Source organism: Micromys minutus (genome assembly GCF_963924665.1).
Source record: "Micromys minutus genome assembly, chromosome: 5".
Classification (NCBI taxonomy): Eukaryota; Metazoa; Chordata; class Mammalia; order Rodentia; family Muridae; genus Micromys; species Micromys minutus.
Window position 1 is genome coordinate 3,713,081 of NC_137974.1, and position 13,538 is coordinate 3,726,618.

The 13,538-nt window shown below is 41.7% G+C and overlaps 1 protein-coding gene across 1 annotated transcript in view; it reads left to right on the forward strand.

Annotated features, from left to right (window-relative positions):
• Positions 1–13,538, forward strand: part of ENOX1 (ecto-NOX disulfide-thiol exchanger 1) — a gene marked incomplete at its 3' end in the record, with an annotated part of 494,647 nt that overhangs the window by 413,524 nt on the left and 67,585 nt on the right. The window contains 1 exon segment of the mRNA XM_080917124.1: positions 670–854. Within this exon segment, the coding sequence (XP_080773250.1) occupies positions 670–854 (185 nt within the window).

The following is a 13,538-nucleotide window of genomic DNA, read 5'->3' on the forward strand; positions in this document are numbered from 1 at the left end:
AGTAACCACTCAGCTTTGTGGGGAATAAAAGAGAATTTTAATCTGCTGGTAAATCAGGTGGAACACGGTTTCCATTCTGGTGGCAGTTAGAGAAAACAGCGTGTACAATTTGTCCCGGCACTAGAGCAAGAAGGAGCATTGTGCGTCTCAGTTCCTCCCTCCCCTGGGAGGCCACTGCATGCATTAGCCTTCAGTGCTTCCTGCTGCACACATGCCTCAACCTGTGAAAGAACCGGAGCAGTCATGGAGCCCGAGAGTGGACAGTCGTGTGGCAGATGCAACAGTTGCCAAAGTCATTCTCATCACCAAGCATGGCAGATAGGCTTGTGTGAAGGATCCAGGTGTGGGGGAGAGGTCAAGAGGTAGGAATTCTGGGGAATAAACCCTAAGCCCACTAGAAACGTTCATAACATAAGATCGGACCAATTGAATAGATAAAGGAGATTCTGGGACTTTTGCTCACGGTATTCATCTAGGATGTGAGAGGTGCTATCCTTACAAAATCAACCCTAAAATGGTCCAACTGACAAAGAGCTCTGATGCTTGGCTAACCGTTTAACTTCTGAGTTGATGTGAATCCGAGTTTAGGTGACACTTCCTTTTCCACCAAAGGACCCCTCAATCTCGGCAGGAAGTTAACTTCCCAAACCCTGTGTGTTTGTCATTCAGCCCTGGCTGCTCAGGCCTATGCCCTCAAAGAGGAGAATGACAGTCTCCGGTGGCAACTGGACGCCTACAGGAATGAGGTAGAACTGCTGAAGCAAGAGAAAGAACAGCTCTTCCGGACAGAAGAAAACCTCACCAAGGACCAGCAGCTACAGTTCCTACAGCAAACCATGCAAGGGATGCAGCAGGTACTGGGCACATGCTGCAAACAGAATGGGGCTGTGTGCAGTTTGGGAGTATATAAGACAGAGGATAAAAGATGACCAAGAGAGGCTACCACCATAGAATAGAAAAGCACTGGCGGCTATTGCAACATCTAGACTCTGGAGAAAAGTCACACACAGAGTGATCTGTTGAGAATCACTCTGAGGAGAGGAAATGAAGGGCAAGAATTAGGAGGTTTAAAAAGTGGTATATGGATGTGTGTGTGTGTGTGTGTGTGTGTATGTATATCCATTTTATGTGCTCAAATTCTTGTTAACTGTAACAATCTGTTTTACAGTTAGAAACATTCTAAGTTTAAAGCTGGACAGCTGAGAGTTTCAAAGCCATGAGCTTGCTTTTGGTTTGTTTCCAAGATCTTCTTTAATATAAACTATATTCTTTCCATCTCTGGATTATACCTAGGGTCTAGTCAGGTTTCAGAATTGATTGATGGCTCAGTCTGTGAATCCTTACCAGGCAAGCCTGATGACCTGAACTCAATCCCCAGAACCGGGTGCAAAGCTGGGTGTACAGGCAGGATTAGAAGCCCGGCGCTGGGGAGGCACAGACAGGTGCAGCCCTGGGACTCTGCTCTCACCAGCCTAGCCTAATTGGAATGCATGAGTCCCAAGTTAGGGCTGCATAGCTTTAGGAATAAGCTGTGCTTTCGTTGAATCCCACTCTTGCCAGAATTCTATGAACTTTGTAGAATTGGCAGCTGTCATTGGATAGGGGGCAGCTGTGATCTGGGGATTAAGAAAAGGAGCATTGCTATGAGACATACTATGGAGAGAGGAAAACCCAAGTATGGGCAGTAAGGAAAATGGAATAAAAATAAATCATAGACGGATGTGTGTCTAAACACATCAGTTGGTGAGTAATGTTCTCCGAGCACTGGGGTCTTTGAGTAACCTTAAAATAATAGAGCATAAATTATCACCAGTGCGCATGGGTATCCTTTAATTACCCCTTTAAATACCCAAACCCAAACAATGCTTTCTGGGTGAGAAAGAAAAAGAAAAAGGATTGTTTTTGTTTAAACCAGAGAAAGCTGTTAAAATGGTGGGAAATTGGACTGCTTTTTGAATTCCCTAAATTCATATTGGTTGTTGTCTTAAACCAGGACCATAAATTTCCTACAGATATGTTTTCATGATTAAGGGTGACTACCTCAAAAGATAAGCCAGCCAGGAAAAAAAATATACACACACATATACACACACAGTGTGTATACAGACACATATATCCAGTGTGTACATACACACACAAATACATACACACATCTCTCTCCTCTCTCTCTCTCTCTCTCTCTATATATATATATATATATATATATATATATATATATATATATATATATAATATATGTATATATATATGTATGTATGTGTGTATATGATAACATATTGGGAAGTGACCAATGGCCAGCTCATAGAGAATGTATCTTAACATCTCTTGCCATTTTAAGTAGATTTTTGAGTCCTGGCTCTGAGTCCTAGCAGGTTGTTGTTCACAGTGTGTGCTAGACTAATCAGTGAGATTTGGAGGTCAGAGCCAGCCAGGAAAATGTCACTGCAGTCATTGCTCAGGTCCCTGCACTTGGAAAGCCAATATAACAGCTGCTGTGTGAAACTCCTGGGGTTGTCCATATGCCCCAACAAGGGGTGCAGGGATAGGGCTTGCCAGCATGAAAATCTGTCCATTTCCCCAAAGATCAGGATGGCAGCCACAGCCTGCAAGCCACTGTCACACTTCAGGCAGCAGGCCCTCTTTCCCTCCAGAAAAGATGTCTCTAATTCCTTTAAAAGCAGATAAAACCTTGAGGCTCGTTGCAGTTCTAGAGATTGTTGTGCTGCATTGGGGAGACACATGCTGGGGTCTTAGCACGGGAACATGAGCCATGCATCTGTTCCACAAAGAGCTGTGATGGGGATCCTTAGTCATTCGGAGGAACAGATGCTAGTTCCATTTGCACAAGTGCTGCTGCCGGGAAATGCACTTTAACACAAAGCTTGATTTGTTTCTATGGTGTGGTTTGAATTCAGCATGAGGCATGGCCACTCACTTTCTGGAGGTTACAAGTTCAAGGTCTAGGCATCAATAACGTTGACTCCTTCCAAGGCTGTGAGAAAGAAGCTGCTCTTCCAAGTTCCTGGTAGACTGCAGGCAGCTGGGTCTGTCCTCGGTTTGCAGACACGTGCCCCTGCTTTCTGCTTTGCTTTTCACAGATGCTCTTCCTGCATGTGTGTCCAGATTTCTGCTTTTCATTAGAACACAGCTCATGCAAGGTTAGGGGTCCAGCCTGCTCCAGTCTGACTTCACTGCCGCTAGTCATGTTTGCAATGGCCCTCTCTTCCAGATAACCTCACCTTCTGCAGTTCAGAAGGCTGGGACCTTATTTTACAGATGGGAGGGAGTGTCCGAAGAGTCACAATAGGCACGTGGTAGTCAAAAGTATATATCCAGTACAGGATGAAAGGACCAGAGCAAGAGGCAAGCACAACACGGTACTTGTAGAGCTCTGGGTTGTGTGGCATTCATGTCTTCATGCCATCACAGAATCAAGCAGGAGAGGTCATGGCTGCATTGATCAACCTTGTGTGCGATGGCACTGTGCCCATGGCCTTTGCAATGCTTTTAATTTTTTGACTGTTAAGCAGGTATATGACTATTCTGTGAGGACTCACGTTTAAAATGTAGGTGCTTTTTAAGGCTCATATTCCTACTATGTTCCGTTATATAGGAATGAATCATCACAGCCATGAAACATGAAGTCAGTTCATCATTGTAATACACACCCAAGATAAACAAACTTGCAGCCTTACGTGTTTCACCCATGGCTTCAGATAATTTGGGTCATGATCAGTTTCGTGTGTTGTTTTTGGGCCTGTGGCTGTGTAAAACATCATGGTGGACAGGGTGTGGAGAAACAACCCACCATCATGAGGCAGCCAGAGAACAAAGGGGAGAATAGGGAGTCATGGTACCAATCCCCCAATTCAAGCACACATCTCAGTGACATGAAATCTTTCTGCTAGGCTTCACTTGAGGGTTCCTCTGCCTTCCAGCATCAGACCTTTATAGTTTCTAAGCCTTCACCATTATCAGTAATGGAAGGACATACAAGATAAAACCAGAACAACTCTGATATATGATCATTTATAATTCATTTATATTTGAGAGTATTGCTATATACACACACGTGCATACACATGTATGTGTGTGTAAACACTCGTGTGTGCACATAGGAACACAGACACACACGCACACACAGCATATACACATGAAGAGCCTTTAAGGTAGCAGGCAATTCTAAAAATTGCCATCAGGTTTGGCCAGAAGTTTCTGATTTGTTTCCTTGTTTATTTTCTTGCCAGTGTGTTCAGGAGCATCATTCCATCTCTTATATGTTTGTGGAAAAACAAAACAAATGACAGTACCAGAGCAGAGTTCTTAAAAATGAAAAGCCTTAGGGTGACTTTGTCCTGGTATTTGTTTCTAAGTTTGACCCTACACTACACATGAGTCATAATTTAATAATATTAGACATTTCATACAAGAGGAAATAACAGCTTGTAGCCATGGTAACATGATCGCCTTTACCAAGCCATATGACAGCAATTAAGTTAGCCTCTCTCTGCTGGGAGGCTAAGGAGGTTAATGCCATTTTTTACTTTCATTTATATCTTTAGGTATACAAATCAAGAATAAATATCATAAGCTCTGCTCATCTTCAGATTGCTACAGTGAGCATATCTTAGTTAAGGTTGCTGTTGCTATGAAGAGATGCTAAGACCAAGGCATCTCTTATAAAGACAGGCATTTAATTGGGGCTGTCTTACAGTCCCAGAGGTCTAATCCATTATGATCATAGCAGGAAGCATGGCAGCATCCAGGCAGATATGGTGCTGAGAAGGAGCTGAGAGTTCTGCATCTTCAAAGGAACCAGGAGAGACCAGCATCCTCAGGCAGCTAGGAGGAAGAAGCTCTCTTACGCAATGGGTGGAGCCTGAGAAAAGGAGGAGACCTCTAAAGCCCATCCCATAGTGACACACTGCTTCCAACGAGGCCACACCTCCTCTTTTATTAAAGCCTCCATTCATGATATCAGTGACTTATGTGGCTTAAATAACATTCAAATAAGGCATTTACTTTTCTTTTTCTTTTTTTTTAAGCATCAGAGTAAATTTTTTATTATTTTATTTTTATTTTATAAAATACTATTATAGCTCACAAAATTGGTACCATAATAAGATATGATAAATACACAACTTTTTCTTTTTTCTAAGAAGGACTGAAGCTTCCATATTTTGTCCTTCCGTCTTTTTGAGCTTCATAAGTTATGTGAATTGTTTCTTGGGTATTCGGAGCTTTCTGGGGCTAATATCCAATTATCAGTGACTGCATATTATGTCTGTTCTTCTGTGATTGGGTTACCTCACTCAGGATGATATTCTCTAGATACTTCCATTTTCTTAGGAATTTCATAGTCATTGTTTCTGATAACTGAGTAGTACTCCATTGTGTAAATATACCACAATTTTTGTATCCATTCATCTACTGAAGGACATCTAGGTTCTTTCCAGCGTCTAGCTATTATAAATAAGGCTGCTATGAACATTGTGGTGCATGTGTCCTTATTGTATATTGGAGTATCTATATTGGAGCATCTCTTGGGTATATGCCCAGAAGTGGAATAACTGGGTCTTCAAGTAGTACTATGTCCAATTTTCTGAGGAACCACCAGACTGATTTCCAGAGTAGTTGTACCAGCTTACAACCCCACCAACAGTGGAGGAGAGTTCCTCTTTATCCACATCCTTGCCAGCATCTGCTATCACCTGATCTTAGCCATTCTGACTGGTATGAGGTAGAATTTCAGGGTTGTTTAGATTTGCATTTTCCTGATGACTGGTGATATTGAGCATTTACTTAGATGTTTCTCAGCCATTCAGTATTTCTCAGTTGAGAATTCTTTGTTTAGCTCTGTACCCCTGGTGCTGAGAAGAAGGTATATTGTTTTGTTTTAGGATGAAATGTTTTGTAGATGTCTGTTAATTTCTATTGGTTCATTACCTCTGCTAATTTTGCTGTGTTACTGTTCAGTTTCCACTTCCATGATATGTCCATTGATGAGCGTGGGATGTTGATAGCTCCCACTATTATTGTATGTGGTGCAATATACGCTTTGAGGTTTAGTAGGGTTTTTTTTTTTTGTTTTGTTTTGTTTTTTTTTTAATGAATGTGGGTGCTCTTGTGTTTGGAGCATAGATGTTTAGGATTAAAAATTCATCCTGATAGATTTTCCCTGTGATAAGTAAAAAGTATCCTTCCTTTTTTGATAACTTTTGGTTTAAAATTATTTTATTCAATATTAGAATGGTTATTCCAGCTTGTTTCTTGGAACCATTTGCTTGGAAGGTTTTGTTCTCAGCTTTTTACTCTGAGGTAGTGTTTGTCTTTGTTGCTGAGATGAGTTTCCTGTATGCAGCCTGTTTATATATCCAGTCTGATAGTCTATGTCTCTTTATTGGGGAATTGAGTCCATTGATGTTAAGAGATATTAAGGAATAGTGATTGTTTTTTCCTGCTATTTTTGATGTTATATATAGAATTATGTTTGTGTGATTTTCTTCTTTTGGTTTTCTTGCCTGATTATTTTCTTTCTTTTCCTACAGTGTAGTTTTCCTCCTTGTGTTAGATTTTCCATATATTATCCTTTGTAGGGCTGATTTGTCTTCATATATTGTGCATATTTGTTTTTGGCCTAGAATATCTTGGTCTCTCCATCTATGGTAATTGAGAGTTTTACTGGATATAGTAACCTGGGCTGACACTTGTGTTCTCTTAGAGTCTATATGATGTCAGTCCAGGATCGTCTAGCTGTCATAGTCTCTGTTGAGAAGTCGGTGTAATTCTGATTGGTCTGCCTTTATATGTTATTCATCCTTTTTCCCTTACTACTTTTAGTATTCTTTGTTTTAAACATTTGTTGTTTTGACTATTATGTGTCAGGAAGAATTTCTTTTCTGGTCCAATCTATTTGGAGTTCTGTAGACCTCTTGTATGTTCATGGTCATTTCATTTAGGGTAGGGAAGTTTTCTTCTATGATTTTGTTGAAGATATTAATTGCGCCTTTTAGTTGATATTCTTTGCCCTCTTCTACACCTATCATCCTTAGGTTTGGTCTTCTCATTGTGTCCAGGATCTCTGGACATTTTGGGTTAGGAGATTTTTGGTTTTTGCATCTTCTCTGACTGTTTTGCCTATGTTTTCAATATTATCTTTGGCCCCTGAGATCCTTTCTTCCATCTCTTGTAATCTGTTGGTGATGCTTGTATCTATGACTCCTGATTTCTTTCCTGGGTTTTCTATCTCCAGGGTTGTCTCTTTTTGTGATTTCTTTATTGTTTCTATTTCCATTTTCAATTCCTTCACCTGTTTGGTTGTGTTTTCCTGTAGTTCTTTGAGTGATTTCTCCTGGTTCTCTTGTTATTGTTTAAAGGAGTCATTCATGTACTTCTTGAATATCTCCATCATCATCATGAAGTATGATTTTAAGTCTAAACTTTGTTTTTATGGTGTGTTGGAAATTCCACTAGTTGCTGTGATGGAAGAACTGGGTTCTGATGTTGCCAGGTTGTCTTGGTTTCCATCGCTTGGGTTCTTGTGCTTTCCTCTTACCATCTTGTTGTCAGTGACTGTAGGTGATCTTTTTGTTTCTGACTGCTGCTCATCTCTCCTGTTGGTCCGATGGCCTGGGGGCTCAGGAGGGAGATTGCTCCTGGGTGTTCAGCTCTTCATGAGAAGGCAGTGAGCTCTGATGGCAATGACTCAGTTCTTTCTCCGTGGGCTCAGGTGTGAGAGCTCTTGTGAAGCTGTTCTGGGAGTTCAGCCCTCTGCTCATAGGTCCTGAGTCCTAATGGTGGCTACCCAGCTCTCTCTGTGTGTCAGAAAGGACCCGTTTCCAGAGAGCACCAAGCTCCCTTAGCTTGGAGAACTCCCAGCGTTCCCTCCCCAGATAGCTGGCAGGCTTGTGTGTTAGACCCACCCTTGGCTCAGGTGGAAGAGTGCTTGTTAGGCTGTTCTGGGAGCTCAGCCTTCTGTGGCTAGATCCTAAGTCCTGATGACAGAGACATGGCCCACTCTCTGGGCCGGAAAGGCAAAGCCACACCATCTAACAGTGCCTCTCCCTATGGGTCAAGCATACTCAAACCACCACAGAGTAGTTTTATTAGATCTAGTAAAGTAAAATTTGTTCCTTAGGACATATTTAGTTCTGTGTATTATGACAAGTGCATTCAATCACATGAGACCATCCCAACCCAATCTGTCAGTCACTTCCATGGCCATGCCCTCAGTCCCTGTTCATACAACCCTACTCCTAGCATCCACTCACCTGAAATCTACCCATTTCTAGGACTTCCCATCTGCAACCTGTTTAGGCTTGCTGCTTTTGCTTAGCATGCATTTACAGTTCCTCTGTGTTGCTGTGTGCTTTATTCCCTTCCCCGTCTATTGACTAGAATTCTATTGTGAGGAAAAGCTGCAGGTCATTTATCTAGTCACTGGTTTATAGATGTCTAATGTTGTTTGCACTTTGGGATAAACATGCACAAATTTGCTATGAATATTCATTTGCAGGCCTTCTGTTTGGATGTAAGTCTTCATCTGCACATAGATAACTAACTGCCTGTGATTGGGGCAGCACAGAAAGGATCCTTCCAAAAGCACTGCCACTGTGTTTTCCAGAGTACCCAGACCTGATCAGTTCCCATGAGACTGCAGGAGTACTCCAGATCAGTCAGGCACAGTCAGTTTAGCAGCCACTGGTAGCCAATGGGTAGTCTTGTTATAGCTCATCCATATCTAAATTTAGTTAGTACTTTGATTTTCACTCATAGGATCGTGCATATCTAAATTTAGTTAGTACTTTTATTTTCACTCATAAGCATAGCCCAAAGAACCATATTCTTAATCATAATCTTAAAAATTAGGTGTTTATTATTATTTAACAGTTTCATAACATGTAATACATTTGGCAACTCTCTCCTTCAGCCTCATTTCCTTCTCATCTCTGTCAGTCTCCTACCCTATAAATATACCTCTTTCTCATGTTCATTTAGTTTTCTTTGGTTTTGTACCCCCAAAGAGTTTAACTGTGGCAATCTGTATGATCCTGGGCTGAGAACTAATCAAACCTGGTAGGATGGCCAACAGATACACAACTAGTTCCTGTGCCTCCCCCACTCCCAGAATCTGTTCTTCCCCAACATCAGCATAACTGGTAGGACCCCATGCAACCCTTCTTTATCCATAACCAACTGCAGGGCAGGACAGGCTTGTGTAGGTCCAGGGCCAGTGGGCACAATTGCTATGGGCTTGCAATTGCGATGCCTACATCAAGAGTAGGAGATGGAGCTACACAGCCCTCCTGTCCCCGTCCTCTGACGACTGCATCATTTCTGTCCCCTCTTCTGCAGTGTTCCCTGAGATCTATGGGGTTCTCTGAATGTCTTACTTATGTATGAGCTCTCATCTGTCCTTTATTCTCAGTACCTGTAGAACCAGGTGTCTTTGTATTAACCTGTTTGCTACACGAAGAAACTTCTCTGAATAAGGCTTTTTAAAAGCAGCCTTTGTCTGTGGATATAAATATATTTAGAAGGTGAGGTTTTAGGTTCCCTCCTAGAGCCTAAGCCCTTTTGAGTGGCAAGTTTCAGACTGGGTTTGTAGAAGTAAACATAGATCACTTTTTATAGAAGGGGTGGGCCTCACATCCACCAGAGAGTTATTGGTTACACCTCAAAGACTTTTGCCATTATTGTACCAGTGGCTACACCTTGCCTGGCAGGTTGGTATTATAGCTCGTAGAATTATCATGTGGGTAAGACTATCAATGTCCTTACCCCTACCACTACCCCACAACCGGGAGCATCCTGCACAGTGCCTCCTGGCACAATAAACAACGTTAACCGGCAGGGAGGAAGCTCGGTTTCACTGTGATTTCAAATTGTGCAGTGTCTTCAGCAAAACAGTCCCATCGACTTTGAACTGTGCTTCTTTCAGTTAAAAAAGTCAGATATTGTACCGAAACCTACTATATGAGACAACCATGCGGACTGATAAATATTCAAAAAAACATCAGGATGCCATTTAAACTGCTGATCACAAAACTGTGTATGATTAATGATGATTATCAGAGCTCCTTCATAAATCCTTTAGGTGGCTGCTTTTTAATAGCATTATCAAAGACAGTCTGAGAATCAGCTCCTTTGGCCAAAGAACCAGTGGCCTGAGTGGAACAACAGCTCACCAATGTTGTAGCTTGACATTAGTAAAGCCCGGGGCTTTTAGCCCTCTTGACAACATTGATCAAGGATAGTCAGGAAACACAATATGAGGAAAAGAGGATTATTATGATGAATACCACTTTAGAAACCAACTATAATATTATTCTCTCTGTAATCAAAACAGAAGATACATATGGTTTTCCTTATTTGTTATGGCACATGGATAAATGTGACTACTTTATTAAAATATAAAGTTTTCAGCAAAGTAGATTTATCCCAGTTAGTTCTGCTAAATGTTGGTTAAAATACATATAGAATAAATTCTAGCATTTTGAAGTAGGAACATTGATGGACGTATTTGTCCACTTGGAGCTGTTAAGCCTGCCTTCTGCATGCCTGTTTAAATTGCTCAATTGCTCAGTTAGTCCTGTCTTGTAGATATAGAGAACAGCTTATAGAACGCCCTTCTCCCTAGGCTCATAGTATGTGTTAAAAACCAAGACAGAATAATGACTGCAGGTATGGAGGTGATGGTGGCTGCAGTAAGAGTGGGCATGTACTGCTGAAGGTATCTGCGGTGGTGGTAGTGGTACCATGGTAATGATGGCGGCTGTCGTGATAATGCTGGTTACGATGGTAATGGTGCCTGTTGTGTTGGTGGCTGTGACATTGAAGGGTGGCTATGGTAAGAATGTGAAGGGAATGTTGACTGAGAAAAGAAGATTGGCTGTGGCTAGGATGTTGACTGGTGATGGGGATGTTAGCCCTGGTGATTATGTTGGCTCTGGAGAGAAAGCTGTTGTGGTGATGACATGAGGTATGAGGATTGTTGCCTGTAGTGAGGGTGTTGTGACAAGCGATGATGTTGGCTGTGGTCATAATGGTGCTTCTTGTGACAATGCTGGCTGTGGTGGTGACATTAGTTATAATGAGAATGTTGGTTGTGTTTGGTGAGACATGGTTGATACGTTTAGTGTTTAAAAAGATCATTTCTCTATAAAATGGAAATTCTTGAAGATAGAGAAATCCTGGTTCTCCCAGGCTGCTTTAGAAGATCCTACTACAGGGAGCCAGGAGACCAGCACCAGCCAGTGTGAAAACAGAGGATATTAGAGGAGTTGCTACAGTAGTCTCTGATTTCTTCATTATTCTCTACTTTTATTCCTATAGTTGAATTTATGAAATGTTTTCCAGTCAGATATGGGTATGACTTACTATACTTTCTCTACTATTTTCTGTTTTAACATTATCTGTTACCTATGCTGCTCAGCTTTTGGGTTGGTAATTATATTATTTGGTTTCTGAAAGTTTACTTTCTTCTCTGGCCATTGCCTTTTCATGTTGTCTTATTTTTATTTTACTGCTGAATTGTCTTCTCAAAAATCTCTACTATATAATTCCTGAATGGTTTGGGCTTTGTTTTGACACACATGCATTGTGTGTGTGTGTGTGTGTGTGTGTGTGTGTGTGTGTGTGTGTGTGTGTGTTTAAGCCTTTTTTTCATGGAGAGGCTTGTTCCAAGCAAGGTGATGGTTGGTTTTCCATTCAGATTTAGTATGAGAGCTTGGTTTGCCTTCTTGGAATCTGTGGGTAGGTTCATTGCTGTAGCTAAGGCCCCTGCACAGTTATTATCTGACTGTGCAGTGTATGTTGACTGAACACTTCATCTTCAGGAAATCTATCACATATTGTTATTTCCCAGAATTTTCTTTTGTTCTTTTTGTTCTTATAATATATTCATTGACAGATAGTTGAGTCTCTGGAGGAAGGAAACACACACATACACACACACATTTGTTATCTTATTAAGCAGGAACCTATTTAAAGGGTTTTAACTTTAATCTCATCCTTCCCTGAATACTCAGCTAGCACATGGAGATAAAGGCAGAGGAGACAGGAAGACATTAAAAATGTTGTGTCCATCCAGAAACACAGAACAGTAAGAATAACAAGGAAGCTTTATGAATGTCTAAAGGAAGGAATAAGGAGTCTAGACCAGTATATTTTGAAATAAAAATGGTGACTTTCTTAGTTAGGGTTTCTATTTCTGTGAAAAGACATCATGACCATGGCAACCCTAGTAAAGAATGGCATTTAATTGTGGCTGCATTATTGCCATGGTGGAAAGCATGGTGGCTTCCAAGTAGACATGGTGCAGGAGGAATAGCTGAGAGATCTACATTGGGATCAACAGACAGCAAGAAAGGAATGAGACACTGGGCCTGGCTTGAGCATCTGAGACCTCAAAGCCCAACCCAACAGTGGCCACACCTCCTCCAACAAGGCCACACCTCCTCCAACAAGGCCACGCCTCCTCCAACAAGACCACACCTCCTAATAGTGCCATTCCCTGTGGGCCTGTGGGCCCCATTTTCATTCACACCTCCACAGTGGCAAAAGTACACAGTTGAAACTGTAGGTAAAGGAAAACAGACAGCAGGAAAGTGTGAGCCAAAGAAACTGAAATATGCAATAAAAAGAAATGGCTGCCTCTGGTAGCCATGCCATCTTTTTCCTGGTCCTGGAACAGAGAAAGGGGAAGAGGAAGTAGAAGAAGGGGGAGGAAGAAGAGGAGGAGGAAGAGAAGAGGAGGAAGAACATAAGCACCAAATCTGGTGGTTGAGAAGCCTCAGTCCCAGGGGCTGTGTGAAGCTGCAGAGTGCAGGGCGGTCTCCATGGAGCTGAAAGAGGTGAAGGAACACCATGCAAGATGCCTACAGAGGCCAGCACCCTCTACTGTCACTGTTAATCAAGGGTGCTGGCACAAACCCAGAAGAACAGGAAGAAAAGAAAAGGAGAAGTTATCTGAACAGAAGACATTTAAATGTTGCATGATTCGTGTGCCTTAAGAATTTTTATGAAATACTTGGACTCCACGTGGTGAGTGTGAAAAAACACAGAAGGACCAGTCTGGAATGTAGGCTGTTTGCATGAACATATCATGAAAATCTACCTTCTAAAGAGAGTTTCTGGGCCTCAGTTGTCCCACCGTAAGAAGCACGGGGTGTGTGATTCATTCAGGAAGAAGTGTATTAACAATTTTACCATAATGTTTTTAATGCAGGAAAACATACACCAGAACAGAATTCAGCACCACCGTGCAAAGGATTTTACGACAATGTACCAAAGGAGGGGGGGTTCTTTAAAAAGCTGTAAGGCCTTCAGCCTTAAAAGGTTCGAAAGAGGGGTGTGTGTAAAATAGACGAGCACACATAAAAAGCTACCTTTGCAAACCGAGAGTGCAGACATGGCTGTGTTCTTAGCTCATTCTATTCATCTACCCAGATACCGGGCCTTTCAGCTCTGAGAATTCCTCCCAAGGTTTTCCCACAGTCATATAAAAAGTCACCGGCATTTTACTAGAGGCAGAAAGC